Source organism: Humulus lupulus, chromosome 1 (genome assembly GCF_963169125.1).
Source record: "Humulus lupulus chromosome 1, drHumLupu1.1, whole genome shotgun sequence".
Lineage (NCBI taxonomy): Eukaryota > Viridiplantae > Streptophyta > Magnoliopsida > Rosales > Cannabaceae > Humulus > Humulus lupulus.
In genome coordinates, this window is record NC_084793.1 from 9,452,538 (window position 1) to 9,469,180 (window position 16,643).

Below are 16,643 nucleotides of genomic sequence, written 5' to 3' on the forward strand. Positions count from 1 at the left end.
ATTTTTTTCCTTCATCTTTTTTTCACTTCCATTTTTTCTTTTATCATTTTTCTACTTATTGTTTTCTCCTTCAATTTTCTTTTTTTTCCTTCATTTTTTTCTTTTTTCTTTCATATATATTTTAATATTACATAGTTAATTTATTATTTATTATTATACTTGTTTTTATTCTATTAATTTTTTAAGCCCTTCTTTTGTATTGTTTTTTTTTTCTTTTTTCAAATCATGATTTTTTTTAATGTTACGTTAAGTAACTGGTTATCTAATAGATTACCTTTAACATTTTTATATCATATTTTTTTTTTCCAAATTATTAGGATGTTCCAATCAATGTAACTTGTTATTATCTTAGTGGTAACCAATTACATATATTATAAGTAACTGGTTCCAAATGGGATAACTTGTTACTATGTTAGGGGTAACCAATTACCTATATTACAAGTAACAGTTACCATCAAGATAACTTGTTATTATCTTAGGGATAACTAATTACCTATATTAATCGTAACCGGTTCCCTTCAAGATAACTTGTTACTATCTTAGGGGTAGCCAATTACCTATACTATGTGGTAACTGTTTACCACTTACTTAAATTTAGCTTTATATATTTTAGCTACATAACTAGATAACATCCTACATACTCATTCATGTTGTTAGCTAAAAACTCATCAAATGATCTGTCAACTTGAATGATATTGTACATATGTTAATAAAACACAAAATATTGCTCCTCGGAAGAACTTTCAAAAGAGTTCATTACTATCAAAAGGCTTATGTATAATCTTTTGAATAATCTATGTGTTTTTTTTCTTCTATAAAGGTGTACATTCATGCTTTATAAGATTAAAGTTGATGATATTTAGCTATTTCGCTCTTGCAAAAAAATTCAATGTCATCGGTTGGGGATCCAAGCAAGGCCCTTGCATATCAATCTTGTAAAGCTCATACAACTTCATCTTTACATCATTATCAAGAGCTAAAACTATATTTACATTACTAGAAGACCCAACTTTCTCATTGATGGACCGAACAACCTCTCCAACTCCGTTGTTTCTACTTCCACCCATTAAAAAAAAAATAAAAGATGAAGAAATAAAAGATAAAAAATGAAAATAGAAAATATAAAAAATAAATAAAAAGATACCTAACCCAAACCTAAAAAATATAACGTATAGTACAAAACTAAAAAATGATTCTAAATGAATACATAATCTAAAAAAAAAGTGAAAAACAATGAGTCTAAAAAATTGGAAAAAAGAATTTGCATAGTAAAAAAAAAAAGAAAAATAAATTGTAAAGAGAGTAAGACCAAAAATTAAATTAAAATATAAAATAAAATAATTATATAATATAACAATAATAATAGGTGCAATATTGTTGACGCCGTTTTTCGTCAACTTAAAATGTAGAGCACGTAAACAGTAAAAACTATGGCCAAGAAGAATAATACAGTAAAATAATGAGAGTTTTTTACGTGGTTCAGCAGTTAATTCTGCCTAGTCCACGGGTCTTTTTTATTAGGACTTAGGAAATTTCTGGAAAATCCTTCAGGAATGAATTCTCCAGAGATTCTCTCAAGATCACAAAATTTCGGTCATTTACAAAGGTACATGACATCTCTATTTATAGAGGAGATCTCAGAATCCACTCCCACACGTTTCGGGAAGTTATTCTGTAAATTAATAAATTTAATTACTTTAAAGTTTGTAACTCCTATATACAAGGAAACATCCCCTGAAGACCAAGGGGCGTATAACCGGCTAGTTAATATCCCTTTATTGTAGGGATGTTACAACAATAAATATCTCTTGAATGCATAGACTGCGTCTCCTCAGGTGACTCACTAAGCCGTTCGAGGTCATCAATCAGCATCACGCCAGTCTAGGTCTTTGAGTAAATTACGAGTTGTATTTCTTTCCCCAAGACCAGCTTGGAGTGGGTAAATACCACCAAGGCCGCCTTATTTCGGGCTCACATCCATGCCAAGCTCGGGCCACTTGATCCGAGGCTACCCGACAATGGATATACTCCGATGTTCCGTCTTTCGAGCTTACAAGGACTTCAAGGCTACCTATCTTCGAGGTTGTCACCTGCTTCGAGGGTTTGGCGTCTAGATTACGAATATGTATTTTAGCTATCATGAGCTCACACCTGACGAATCCAGTTTCGAGGTCACAATCTCAGGTCTCGAAATCTGGGTGTAACAAATATAATAAATTATAAAAAATTATATAAACTAAAAAAATTAGAAAAAATAATACATAGAGTAATAAAAAGGAAGCAAAAAAATGATTAAAAAATGGTAAATTCTCATTTGGTACCCTGTGTTTTATCGAAATATAAACTTGATACCTTCTATTTTTGATAATTATCAATCGATACCCTCTGTTTGCAAAAAAAAAACATAGTTTGGTTCCATCCGTGCGTTTAAATCTATAATATTCTCATATTACCCCTCCTTTTAATGATTTATTTGATTTTAAATTGTTTTATTATTTTTAAATAATTTAAAGATATTTTCAGAATTTATAAAATAAAATAAATGTTTAATTAAAAATTTAAAATAATTTTAATAAACAAAATTATTTTAAAATAAATTTAATTAATTAATAAAATGAAATTAAGAAATTAAAAAACTAATTAAAATCTTACTAAGTAACTTTAAATAAATCAAAATTTTAATTTAATTAACAAATTAGTCCAACTTTGAAACAAAAAACTATAGGTGAGATTGGAGGGTGAGGAACTTAGATGGTGAGGGTCAGATTGAGTGAAATATATTTTTTCATTAATTACATTAAAATGTAAGTTTATTTGAAGTTAATTAATAAGATTTTAATTAGTTTTTTTTAAAAAAAATTTAAGTCCATTTTTTTGTTTTTAATTAATTAAATTTATTTTAAAAATAATTTTTTTTATTAAAAATTATTTTAAAGTTTTAATTAAACATTTATTTTATTTTATGAATTCTGAAAATATATTTAAATCATTTAAAAATTAAATAAATCACTAAAATGAGGGTGAGATTGGGTGTAATATGGATTTTTTCATTAATTAAATTAAATTTAGATTTATTTATAGTTAATTAATAAAATTTTTAATTTTTAATTCCATTTTTCTTTTGTTTTTTATTAATTAGTTTTAATTAAACATATAATTTATTTTATGGATTCTGAAAATATATTTAAATCATTTAAAAATAATAAAATAATTGAAAATCAAATAAATCACTAAAATGAGGGGTAATTTGGGAATATTATAAATTTAAACACGCGGAGGGTACCAAATTATGTAGTTTTTGCAAACAGATGATATCGATTGATAATTATGAGAAATAGAAAGTACCGAGTTTGTATTTTGATAAAACACAAAATACTAAATGAGTATTTACTCCCAAAAAAATTTCAAAAACTATAAAAATAGAAAAAAAGGATACATGTGGTAAAAAATATATAAGCATAATAAGTCCAAAAATAAAATTAAAAATATAAAAATATAAAATAAAAATAAAACAATTATGTAATATAAAATATAAAAAACATAAAAAAAATATATGAAATTATAATTTAAACTTAAAAATTGGTTTGAAATAACAAAATTATGCTAAAAGTAGTAAAAAACTAAAAATACTCAACTAAATTATATGACATTATTTTATATTCATACAAAAATATTGGAAAATTAATCACATGTAATTAACTTTAAAAAAAAAACATATATTTTGGGAAAAGTTAACTCCCGTATTTTTGTAAAAAAGTGAAAAAAGAGGTATGTAATTTCCTCAAAATATAATAACAATAAAACGTGTGACAATTTTAAGATTAACATACGTATAGCAATATTTTAGAAAAATGCCATGTAGATAAAATCTACTAGTCATAAACAAACGTGGTATTATAATAAATATATACCAATACAAAAACATATCACATTTAATTGCAAATAACAAAAAATGAAGGAAAACAAATTTGAGTCTATTGTAAAGCACTTTCTCTTAAAAATGATTATACCTCCTCTTTGAATGCTTGAGACGTCTATCTTCAAAACTAAAAGATTATATGAGTCGTAGCAATTAAAAATCGTGCCATTGTTTAAGACACTATAGAAGACCAAAGGGAGAGCACAACCATATCAAAGAAACCAACCTCCACAGCGGCAAATAGATTAAATGCAAGAAAACAGAAAAAGAAGGAAGAGAGGCTCCAATTTTGTCTGTTAAAAAACATGAGAAGGAAGATGATGAAAATAGTAGTGATAGTTCACGATGTTGGGAAAAAAGACAAACTTTCCAAACGCATGTGAAACAATAAAGAAGCAAATAAATTTACTCAGTTTGGTAAAACTATCAAAAACTCACAAAGAGAAATCTACTTCACTTCAAATTTCAATATTGCATATACTCAAACTCTCTCAATCTATCGATTAAGAAAACTCATTATATCATTTGCTTCTCACTCTTCAAACTCACTCTCACCACTCTCTTCAAAAGCCTCTCTCTCTCTCTCTCTCACACACACACATAATATATTTGTAGAGTTATAAAATTTAGGCAACAAAACATCTTGGGCAACAGGACACTCATTTTACACAAATTGGTAATTATCCAAAATTAAAAACTCTATAAATAAAAATCATAATTAATTTGATTTAAACACTTAACAATCTCCACCTTGACTCAAATTGTCTAAACTTGCAACCCAAATCATCAATAAGAGTAAACATGCATCGAGTTCATACTCTCATCAAACTTCACTTAAGCACTTGTCTTCACATTCTTCAATCTCTCACTCCTCTTATAGGAGTTGTTGTCAACTTTCTTCAAACAACATGTGGCTGTAGTTAAAGTCTTCACCACCTTTTTGCATTCTTTCACTATAACAACATTAGATGATTACCTTTTGTGACTTGGTTCTACCATCACAACTCTACCTAAAATAGTCTTCCTAACTAGATTATGCAAATCCTGCTCTTGTTAACCCTTCATGACTATCAAATTACATTTCTTAATACTCATTACACCATCTTTCGCAGAATAGTCACATCCTAAAGTGTCCCGGCTCCTAGAGAGATTAAGCTCCTCCTCAATATAGGAACATGTCTTACATTATTAGTCAATATTTTCACAAGACCATCAAACATCTTCACATTCACAATTTTTGTTCCAACAACTTTATAGCTATAGAATCATTATCCATCAAAACAATACTACCATCATATGCCTTGTAATTATCAAATTACTCCTTATATGAGCACATGTGGAATGAACAACTAGAGTCCAACGAAGAGAAAGAGAAAATGTCCATCAGTTATGACAGAAAGAACATCAATATCACTCTCAAAACTTGCATCAACAACATTAGTGGAATCTAAAGTCTCTTTGCATTCTTAGTTTCTCATTGCTTCCATATGCTTGGTTAATTCTTCACAATTCCGCCTCACATGTCACTTTTGGCGACAATAATAACATTCCATTTCTCCCTAAGAACGTAATTGGCTGTAATTATTTCTTCTGTCATCATACCTTCCTTTTGACTTACTCATACTACTAATTAATTCTGACATTGTCACAAACACTTGACCAGTCACAAAGTACTTTGTGACGAATCCAATAATTACTTTGGGAGGACTCTTTGCAATTTTAATTCTAAGAGTATAATTTTGTTTCTTTTTAGAGCTAATTCAACTATCAACAGTATTGTCACGATTTGATAATATTAAATTTTGCATAATTGCACATGATTCTCACCCCAATAAACAAAACAAACATGACAATGTCGACTTAATATTATTAATCAACTGATCACGAGTACAACGCAAACAAAAGGGTTGACTCATCACATAGAGTGAATTATATAAAGTACCATGGCCTTAAACTTGATCCAAGCCAAACCACACCATTTCGAACATGGAAGCTACTGTGGAGTACAGCGAGCGAGAGAAAGAAGTGAAACAGTTCGAGGACTCGAAAGCAGGTGTCAAAGGCTTGGTCGACTCAGGGATAACAAAGATTCCAAGAATCTTCATCCACCCACCTGATGATTTTAAGGTCTCACCATCTTTTGAGGTCCCACTAATTGATCTCCAAGGCATCGATGGTGGCAGAGAAAGGAGAAAGGAGATCGTGGAGGGCATTACAGGAGCTGCTGAAACGTGGGGTTTCTTTAAGATAATCAATCATGGGATTCCAATTAACATTTTGGAGGAGATACTCCAAGGTGTTCGACGATTTCACGAGCAGCCTCATGAGTACAAGAAGGGGTGGTACTCCAAGGACTTTTCTCGGCCGGCGATCTATTACAGTAACGGTGACCTGAAAGCATCTACTCCGACGGATTGGAGGGATAGCTTCACTTGCAGATTCAAACAAAACCATGAAAATTTCGATGCATTGCCTCATGTTTGTAGGTATTTTCCTTCTCATGTCACTATCATTTCGGATAAATTACTTTTTTTTTTATCTCTTTTTTTTCACCTGTATTTTTTATATTTTTTTTATTAAAATATCCTAAAATAATTAGAGATGGCAATATAATAAGGGGCACCACTGGTGCCGTGCCCAACACTACAAAAATGTGTCATACTTATATTGGTGCAATCCACTATCGAGTCTTACACACTTGAATTTGACAAATATTGTGAGGTATCGCTAACCAACATAAAGTGTCATCTCATGTATTGTTGAGCACCTTAAGGTGTCAAATAGCAAGACTCATATACTAAGGGGCTTCTCCAGTGCACCCTCTTGTGTTTCGATACTTGGATGATTTTCGACGTAATTTTTTTTTTTTTTATGATTGTGTATATTTTAGTTATTTAGAACATTTACAAATTTTTTAAAAATTTTAAATAATTTAGAGTGTCGAAAACAATGTTAAAATAGTTTGTTACATGTAAGATTATTTGTTTATGAGCATGAAAAGAAATATATTTAAACCTCGTTTTCAGTATAGTAAATTATTTAAAATTTCTTAAAAATTTGTCAAATATTCTAAATAACTAGTATATATAGTTATAAAAAATAATTCGTGCCGAAAATCATCGAATACCAAAAATAAGAGAGGAGTACGCCGATGTGCACCTTTTTGGGTACACCAGGGGCCCCTTTTTGTGGTGCACCGGAGAACTCCACGGTAATACATGATAAAATTCGTTATTTGATCATAATAGGACAGAAAAAAATGATGAAATATGAAAAATGACCGGATTGAGAATAACCATAGTTAATGCTTTAATAACCTACACTATCTTTAGTGACCGACCCAAAATTTGTATTTAGTGAGAGCTTAAAAATATATATATATATATATATTAATAGGTATCAACACAAATAAAAATTTATCATGTTATTTTAAGTATTTATATCTATTTTAGTGGGACTAATCAGTATTTAGTGAATAATTACTAAAAATTTGATAAAACAAATTTTGAGTGGGGGAGCCCCCAATGGACTCTGTGAGTCTGTCACGGACTACGGACTATCTTGATGTTATTTAATATCCGCATTATCTCTACTTGCGCCATATGTTGTTTAGATGGGCATGATTATATGATTAACTAAGTATGAGAATGGAGATTGAAAAGCTCACCATTGTCATTCCTAAATATAATCCGTTCATATGTCTCTCCAAAATTTGAGTATTGCTACCCAACCAACACTACTTAAATTAGAAAGTAGTTGGCACCGACACCGAGTATGTCTGTTCCCTTTTTATTATATCGGTTTAGACTACCCAATTTTGACGTTAGCATTGCAATGCATCAATTGGTGGAATAAAAACAAATTGCAGAGAAGAAATAGAAGAGTTTTTCAAAAGGATGAGTAGTGTACGAGACATGATATCAGAAGTGCTATCGGAAGCACTGGGGCTAAGGAGTGATTACTTGACAAGCATAGGGTGCTTGAAATCAGCGTCCATACTCGGCCACTATTACCCGATTTGCCCAGAACCAGATTTGACTATTGGGGCAACGAAACATTCAGACATGTCCTTTCTAACTTTACTTCTTCAAGACAATCAAGGTGGCCTCCAAGTCGATCATCAAAACCATTGGGTCAACGTTCCACCAGTTAAGGGTGCTTTGGTGGTCAACATGGGAGACTTCATGCAGGTAATCTATTACTATTTCTTTGTTTAAAATCAAAAAATTAGTCCATTTTACTCCAATTTTTTTCATTTTAATTTTCTGATTGTGTAGATTATTAGCAATGACAAGTTCAAGAGTGTAGAGCACAGAGTTCTGGCTACTCGAGCCACAGAGCCTAGAATATCTGTTGCTACTTTCTTTGGTGCAGCAAATAACGATCTACAATTTGGACCAATAAAAGAGCTACTATCTGATGAGAATCCACCCATTAATAGGGATACCACTTTTGGTGAGTATGTTACATATTACAGATCCAAGGACAAAAGGGTCTATGGCAACTCGGCCCTTCCTCATCTTAAGATCAATAAATGAAATTTGTCCCAAGGTTTGATATATGTATTTTGGGTAGGGTATGGTACTTCATCTATTGTGTACTTGAAATAATCTCTTGTTGAACACTTGTTATGTAATAAAATGCACTTTTCAATGGGTTATTTAAATCTCTCTTTTTTTTTCGAAAAATTGGGCTTATAATACAGGTGAGAATGATCAGCTAGAGCTAATACATTTGAAGCCATCATTCTGGCAAATCAAACCAATAGGGAAACATAATCCAAGTCATCATCCCATTCTCAAATACCATTTTGCCCATTTCCTCATAATACAGTACATTACCACACCATTAAAAAATATTTCAAGCACAAAAATCTCAGGAAAAAAAAATCTCAGGAAAATTAAAAATAAAATCACAAAGAGAATGATCAGCTAGAGCCAATACATTTGAAGCCATCATTCTGGCGAATCAAACCAATAGGGAAACAAAAATCCAAGTCATCATCTCATTCTCAATAACCATTTTATGAAACAATTATTGTTGAAAAAATCTAATCAAAAGCTTAAAAACAGATGAACAAAATGAAATCGAAAGGAGAGCGATCAGCTAGAGCTAATACTGATTGTGCCATCATTGCGGCAATCAAACCAATAGGGAAATAATAGTCATCATCTCATTCTCCACGCATAAAAAAAATACAAAAGATAACGTAACAGGAAACTAAGAACTGAGAAAAGAAGAAAAAAAAAGCTATGGCGGCGTACTCGAATGCTTACCAGGAAACTTTGGTTCGAAATTGAAACCCTAGAAAAACCAGATTCGAGTTTAAGGGTTGACGAGGTAGTCTATTTATATCGATTCGAGAATTGTCAAATATCAAGATTGCCCTTTGCTCTATGGTGTTAGTCGGTTTGGGCCTTGAAAGCGGTTTTTTAAATAATGGGCCTTGGCCCATTTATGGCATTGAGCTGGTTTTTTGATCAGTCTAAAACCCAAATAGGATCCATTTCACCATCTCCGCTGGCCTCGCCGCCAGCCACCACCTGGAAACACCGCCTTACATCACCGACTTCGGTTATTCAAAGCTCCGGAGAGAAGAAACCCGACTTTCTTATCGCTTGAAGAACAAATGGGTAACCCATTTTTGAAACGGTTCTTCCATAATCTCTGTAAGCAAGTTCTTTCTATGTTTTCTTATTACCCCAAATAATTGGAAGTGGGCTAATTCTCAAAACAAATGTTGTGTTTGTTCTTGTTTGCAATTGCAATGATATAATAAATGTTAGATGTTTATCAAATTTTCTTTGGTTCTTTGTAGATTGTATTGATAATTTTGTGAAGAAACAAGAATCTGAAAGGTTTGTACATGGGATTCTTTTCCGTTGTTACTCACAACAGAAGCAAGGACATAAGGTTGAAGAGGATACAGTGAAGCAAAAAACTAGTGCTCCTCAAGTTTCATTGAGGTCTAAGGTTGAGAAAGATTCTAGACTTGGTACATACGCTTCTGATGATGAAGACTTACTTGGTGATAATAAGTGGAAGTTAGAGCTTGCTTGGCTCACCAAAGCTCTTGAACCAGCTCTACAATTGTGTAGGTGGGCTCTCCCAACAGGTTTGTTTGTGTCTAACTTATGATTCATTTACTCTGCTCTTTTACTTTCGTGGTTGAGAGTTAAGAAATCAATGTGTGTGTAATGCAGTTTGAAAGATTCAATGTAGTCTTTTTCTGCAATTAGAAGAGGGATGTTGATAATGTAATCTTTTCTTGGACAAGAATGTGTTTACTTACTCATTTGTTATGAAAAAAGAGAAAAGTTTGAATATAAGTTAGAATGGATGAGATAAGATGATGAATAAAGTTTTGTTTTTCTCTTGATTCTATTATTGTGTTGATCTTGTCTAACCAAAATCTGAAATGGCTACTTAATTGTGTAAGTGAACAAGTGAATGCATAATAAAGAATGAGGTCATGACAGAATTAAACAAGGACTAATTGTTAGGTTGTAGTGTTTGTGTCTCTTCATCATAAATGTGTGGTGTTCTGAAGGGTCAATTTATCATCGAAGTTGCAGGAAATGATGTTGGAAATCGATCCCCACCTAGTGCTCGATCGGTTTCAGAGATCATTTCAAGCATTCAACGGAGTAAGATTGGTATTCAGGATTGGACTTTGAGCGATCTTACAGTTGGCCTGTATCTTTTATATCTTCGTCAAGCATCCATAAATCCCATTAAAGATGTTAAAGGCATTCAGATATCTTCAGATTCCATTGTATTTACTACACCTTTTCTATCATTACTATTGTTGTTTTTTATGAGGAATATGTGCATGATGAAACTGGGGCTGTTTGTACACTGTGTTTGTATCATTATTGAGTGTTAATCTTTGAAATCTATGTTATCCTTATCAGGTATTGGTTTTGGTTTTTTAGGTCCATGACCTTATTTACCACACTGAATTAGCAAAAGGTGCTTATAAGGATAATGCTACCAGTCTTGCAAGGCATAGCATGCTTCGAGAAAGCAATGTGTTGAAATTTGTTAAGAATTCTAGTGTCATGAGGCCTGGATATTATATAGGGGTTGACACTCGTAAGAAACTTGTGATTCTTGGAATTCGCGGAACTCATACAGTCTATGACCTTATCACTGATATTGTCTCTTCGAGTGATAAGGAAGTCACATTTGAGGGTTTTTCAACTCACTTTGGCACAGCTGAAGCTGCTCGTTGGTTTCTCAATCATGAGATGGAAACCATAAGAAAGTGCTTGGTGAAATATGAGGTGATGAATATTTCCTTTGTATTTTATTGTTGCTTTTAAGCTAAAGCATTGTTTATTAGTTTTAAGTTATTATTGTAGTGAACCTGACTCACTAACAGGGATTCAGGTTAAGGCTAGTGGGGCATTCACTTGGTGGTGCTATAGCTTCTTTACTAGCAATAATGATTCGAAAAAAGTCACTTAAGGAGCTGGGTTTTAGCCCTGACAATGTTACTGCTATTGGTTATGCAACACCACCATGTGTCTCCAAAGAACTTGCTGAAAACTGCTCTGATTTTGTTTCTACTGTCGTGATGCAGGTGAGAAATTGCATTTTAATATATGCCATTAGGTAGTTCGTTCGTTTATTATGCTTTCCTTTATTTTTTTTGTGATGTTGTCCTTCCATGCAGGATGATATAATCCCTAGGTTAAGCATAGCTTCTCTTACCAGGTTGAGGAACGAGATTCTTGATACTGATTGGTAAGTAAACTTCTCCTTGTATGAAAGGAAATTGAATACAATGTTTCCTTATGACATTTAGAAAGAAGTGAATGTTTGACACAAATTTAAAGCAGGTTTTTAAGTTAAGCAAGTAAACTTCTCCTTGTATGAAAGGAAATTCAATACAATGTTTCCTTATGACATTTAGAAAGAAGTGAATGTTTGACACAAATTTAAAGCAGATTTTTAAGTTAAGAGTATGATTGCTATATGGCAGCTGAGATTGTAATGGTTAGGGCAATTAATGATTTCATTGTCTTTTTTTTTTTTTTTTTTTGGTATTCAAAGGACGAGTGTAGTTGAGAAGGAAGATTGGAGAAGCGTCATAGATTTGGTTGCAAATGCAAAGCAGGTGGTGTCTTCAGTGCAAGATGTAGCTCGAAAACTTGCCGACTATGCGAAGTTTAGGAGGAATGAAAATTCATCTGGTGAGAGCCCGCCATTCCTTATACTGTGTTTCTGATAAAACTAGTGACTTTTCTGCCAGTGTGTAAACTTGTCTAGTCTACACACATTGGCCGCCAATTTTCGCTTTCTTCCCTTACAAATGCTGTTTTGGAGACTATGACAGATGATGTTGTCGTCAGGAAAGAATCACTTAATTCTCCAAGAGCCACTTTAACCTCCGAAACAGAATATGAAAGCTCTGTTGCTGTTAAAAATGGACGCTCTGCCTGTACAGCTCCGGAGGAATTGTTTGTACCGGGTTCTGTTTACTACCTAAAGAGGAACTTGGACACTCAATCCGGAAGCAGTGGAGAGTTTTTCACATTGTGGAAGAGGCATCCGGGAGAACATTTTCAGAGAATTGTGCTCTCCGGCAACTTAATATCAGACCACAAATGTGATAGCCATTACTATGCATTAAGAGATGTGCTCAAAGGTTTACCTGGGCCTAATGATAAAGGTATTTTCAGATGAATAAAGGCTGTATAAGCATTGATTTCTTCTTGTTTGTTTGTTTGTAATTGAATATTTGTAACCAAATAGAAAAAAATTATATTAGAGAATATGTACAAATCGGCTGTTGCTATGTTACATTCAAAAGTGTGTTCTGCCATTGTACCATAAATATTTTTAGTCATTAGTTCATGATTGGTGATGTGTTTATTGCAACAGTATTATACACTATACTATATTTGAACACTAATTATGTATTTGCGGTGTAAAAGCTAGTTATATATTTAGTGGAAATTTCTGATCTACAATAATTCTGAACGTTGGTAATACAAAAATACTATAGATAATTATTTAATATAAAGTAGAATTCAATGTATATAATATATAATTATAAGCTGCAACAAATTTGATTTAAAAAAACCTAATTTGACAATAATATTTTGGCTTTTTAAATTCATGATTGGTTTGTATATCTCAAATAAAGGTGGGATCTATTCATTTGAGTCTAAAAGTTGGGGATTTATAAAAACCATTGTTTCCTAGTTTTAAGTGTAAGTGCTATTTCTTTTTTAAAAAATTGTTTTGGATTTGCCAATTAAGTACTATGAGTCCCATTTATATTGTAAATATTCAAAAACTTAAAGTTGTTTTTAGAGTGTGAACCAATCATACCCTAAACAAGACAAAACGACAAAAGCTTTAAAAACGACATAAAATGGCAGCACGTTAGAAACGACAAATATTTATGAAAACGACATCAAAGTTGCATCAGTTTTAAAACGACAAAATGTTTGAAAAACGACATAAACGTTGCATCACGTGAAACACGTACACGACACAAAAGTTGCATCACTTTTTTAAAAAAAACCAACAAAAACTTTGAAACGGCACAAAAGTTGCAGCACGTTAAAAACGACAATAAAAATAAAAAACGACATTAAAATGACAATCATGGTCATGCCGAAGGTTACGAAGCTCACCAACCTGCTTCATTTCGCCTCATGGAAACCAGAGTATAAAATGGTAGAAAATCAGAAAAATTGTGCAGATAGATAAGATAACACATTATTTTTGGTTTGTAATAATAAATATAAACTGTGCAGACATTCTTTTGGTTTAGTTTACTACATTATTTTTGCTGTTTTGGGGATTATGAGAGATGATGTTGTCGTCAAGAAAAACAGAATATGAAAGCTCTGTTGCTGTTAAAAATGGAAGAGATGTGCTCAAAGGGTTACCTGGGCTGGGCCTAATCATAAATGTGTTTTCAGATGAATAGATACAAAATTACATTAGAGAATATGTACACATCGGTCTTTGATATGTCACATTCAAAAGTTTGTTTTGCCATTGCACCACAATTCTTTTTCAAAGTCATCAGTTCATGATTGTAAGTTTTTCTCCCTTAAGTTTATAATATATATGATCAGATAATATAACAAGTTTTGATAAGTTCTTTCTATCATAATTTGTAAAAAAAAAAAAATTAACCATTTAATAATGTCATTTTGTGAAATAATTCTTTTCATAATATTTTGTAAAATGACTTTTGTTTGGAATTTAAAGTGTTGTAAATTTCTGAGAAGGTGTTTAGAAGACTATATATTTTATAAAAATTATCAAAACAAAATAATTATGAAAAGAAAGTTATTTTGTCAAACACCTCTTATATCATCACAACAAATCTTTGATACATAAGTTTCTCTCCCATGATCCCGGCTAGCAAGTTCAAGAAAGCTTTGAACTCTTGCTCAAAAACAAAAACAAAAGCCATTTTTTTCAAAAAGCAAAAAATGAAGAAACAAAAATAGGATTTTCAGGATTTTTGACCCAATATATGACCTATACATTATCGTGTCTCCTGATTTTTTCGGGCCGTTAAAAATTTTCCCCAAACTAATCACAGTGTAGTAAAGTGGGACTTCCGTCCAATTTTGTCAAATATGGCTAACAACATGTTGACGTGACTTTTTGCTTGCTAATGTGACATTATCACGTATATAATTCAAAGAATAAAGAAGATTTTACCCCCCGAACTTTTACCATTACCAAATCATGCCCCTCGAATTCAAAATTTTAAAATTTAAACAATATTTTGAATATTAAAAAAAATTAAAAACATTAAACTAAAAATACATTTAAATTAAATTAAATCATACAAACTTAAAAAAAAAACAAATAGATAAAAACAAAACTATAATAAAATTTTATCTTATTTTCTTTCATTTTTTCTTACTTTCTTTCACTAATTTCCCTCACTTTTGCACTAACCAAACAATCTCAACAACACTCATCAATTTATCACAACAAAAACTCAACCAAAAAATATTTTCACAGCATATATAAATCAAATTTTCAATCTCTCAAATTCATACACATTTTAATATGATATTAACAACATAACGAAAAACCCAAAGCTGCATGTCACTAGGGAACATGCATGAGCCCAACCAATGTCAATGATGTCGCTACCCAGCCAACTTCAAGTTCACTCAGACGGATACCCAATACCTAAGCTAATATTGTGTCACCATCAAATCTTTTTAATTTCAATTGATTTTTCGTTTAATGGTTTTCTTTTAATATTCAAAAGATTGTTTAATTTTAAAATTTAAAATTTGGGGGGTACGATATGGTAATGGTAATAGTTCGAGTGATCAGAATCCTATTTATTTTTTAAATTATAAACGAGACATTGACGTGACAATACCACATCGACGCTCAAACTGTCACATCATCATTCTGTTAGCGAAATTGGACGGAAGTCTAACATTTCAATAACGTGAATAATTCATAAGGAAATTTTAACAGGTTGAAAAATTCGGGAGACACGATTTGAATTTGTAATAGTCCGTGAAAAAAAATCCTAGTATAATTTGATAATTTGGTATTATTCATGAAATGACAAGACAGTGTGTGGTGTGATTTAACATTAATGTTGTTAGTGAACGATCAAACCAGTCCTCATATTTTGAGTAAAGACTTTGAACATCTGCCTCCCATTCAAACTACATTCCAAACTTTTATATAATTATATTATTGAGCTGCAACCAAATTAATTAAATGTAAAACAAAAAAAATAATAATTCTGAACAGTATTTGTATGTATTCTCATTTGAAAACGAAACCTTTCCTCTTATGATTACTCAATCATCACGCGAAGAAGGCCATTCTATACCTGGATTTAATCTTTGGTATTCTTGACCATATGGCCAATCATTTATTTTTATTAATTTTTTCTTTCTTTCTTTTTTGGAATTATTAGTTTCTATTTTTTTTATACTATACATTACGTGTTCTCGTTCGAGACGGGTCATTTTCAGCACTAAATTTTTTAGATGATTAACAATAGAAATTCAATATATATATATATATATATATAAAAAGTTGTGTGTACGTTTTACGATATAAATATAAAATTTTATGTATATTGAGTATAAAATTTAAATATTCTAGTAACAGTAATACTAGTGCATATATATAAATATTTTAATAAGAATTTACTTCAAAGGTTAAAAAGAACAAAAGTCATACAATTCAGATAATTATTTAGGGGTGGTAATTTGGGTCATGACACAATATGAAAATAAATAGGTTTGAGTGACATGTTTAATAATCGTGTCGTGTTCGTGTTTACCTTAATAATATCGTATCATAATTGTATTAGACACGATAACACGAATAATTTTCATAGGTTTATGATTTTTTTTCATATAGTTATGATTAATCGTGTTATTGTATCGTGTCGTGTTGACTCATTTAATAATCATGTTGTGCTTGTATTTTTAACACGTTTAATAATTATGTTGTATTCATATTTACCTTAATCGTGTCGATATGAATCTGACACGTTTACATAAATTGTCAGCCTTATAATTATTGTACAAATTTTACAACGAAGAAGATGATCCACAAACGACAAGCTATGTCTATTAGAATGATTGAACAATTAATCCCAACAAGAATAGAAATACACACCGGCAGCAGAGCCACACACGGGGGATGTTGAGGCACGTGCCCCACTTAAATATTTTAATTATTAATTTATGTATAT

The 16,643-nt window shown here is 31.3% G+C and overlaps 2 protein-coding genes and 3 non-coding genes across 6 annotated transcripts; 2 read left to right on the forward strand and 3 right to left on the reverse strand.

Annotated features, from left to right (window-relative positions):
* Positions 1–5,308: 5,308 nt before the first annotated feature.
* Positions 5,309–8,457, forward strand: LOC133834406 (1-aminocyclopropane-1-carboxylate oxidase homolog 1-like). The gene is made up of 4 exons (XM_062264050.1): positions 5,309–5,371; positions 5,885–6,405; positions 7,788–8,109; positions 8,197–8,457. Exons 1-4 carry the CDS (start codon positions 5,309–5,311, stop codon positions 8,455–8,457), a joined length of 1,167 nt encoding a protein of 388 aa, XP_062120034.1.
* Positions 8,458–8,628: 171 nt separating this feature from the next.
* Positions 8,629–8,717, reverse strand: LOC133813351 (small nucleolar RNA Z102/R77). The gene has a single exon (XR_009884372.1). It is a non-coding gene; the product is annotated as a small nucleolar RNA Z102/R77 (small nucleolar RNA).
* Positions 8,718–8,840: 123 nt separating this feature from the next.
* LOC133813352 (small nucleolar RNA Z102/R77) lies at positions 8,841–8,930 on the reverse strand. Its single transcript, XR_009884373.1, has one exon. It is a non-coding gene; the product is annotated as a small nucleolar RNA Z102/R77 (small nucleolar RNA).
* Positions 8,931–9,015: 85 nt separating this feature from the next.
* LOC133813353 (small nucleolar RNA Z102/R77) lies at positions 9,016–9,098 on the reverse strand. The gene has a single exon (XR_009884374.1). It is a non-coding gene; the product is annotated as a small nucleolar RNA Z102/R77 (small nucleolar RNA).
* A 65-nt stretch (positions 9,099–9,163) lies between these two features.
* On the forward strand, positions 9,164–12,799 carry LOC133785307 (uncharacterized). Of its 2 annotated transcripts, none has more exons than XM_062224556.1 (8): positions 9,164–9,588; positions 9,738–10,034; positions 10,489–10,694; positions 10,855–11,205; positions 11,304–11,504; positions 11,598–11,668; positions 11,978–12,117; positions 12,261–12,799. In XM_062224556.1, exons 1-8 carry the CDS (start codon positions 9,549–9,551, stop codon positions 12,608–12,610), a joined length of 1,656 nt encoding a protein of 551 aa, XP_062080540.1. In that variant the 5' UTR covers positions 9,164–9,548; the 3' UTR covers positions 12,611–12,799. The 2 variants fall into 2 exon arrangements, with proteins under 2 accessions (XP_062080540.1, XP_062080545.1); XM_062224561.1 differs by having other exon boundaries at positions 9,166–9,588; positions 10,495–10,694.
* Positions 12,800–16,643: the final 3,844 nt, after the last annotated feature.

Coding starts and splice junctions, on each gene's coding strand:
- LOC133834406 (XM_062264050.1), top strand. CDS start 5,309: ATGACAGAAAGAACATCAATATCACTCTCAAAACTTGCATCAACAACA. Junction 6,406..7,787: donor GCATTGCCTCATGTTTGTAG/GTATTTTCCTTC, acceptor AACAAATTGCAG/AGAAGAAATAGAAGAGTTTT. Junction 8,110..8,196: donor ACATGGGAGACTTCATGCAG/GTAATCTATTAC, acceptor CTGATTGTGTAG/ATTATTAGCAATGACAAGTT.
- LOC133785307 (XM_062224556.1), top strand. CDS start 9,549: ATGGGTAACCCATTTTTGAAACGGTTCTTCCATAATCTCT. Junction 10,035..10,488: donor TAGGTGGGCTCTCCCAACAG/GTTTGTTTGTGT, acceptor TTATCATCGAAG/TTGCAGGAAATGATGTTGGA. Junction 11,669..11,977: donor GAGATTCTTGATACTGATTG/GTAAGTAAACTT, acceptor TGGTATTCAAAG/GACGAGTGTAGTTGAGAAGG.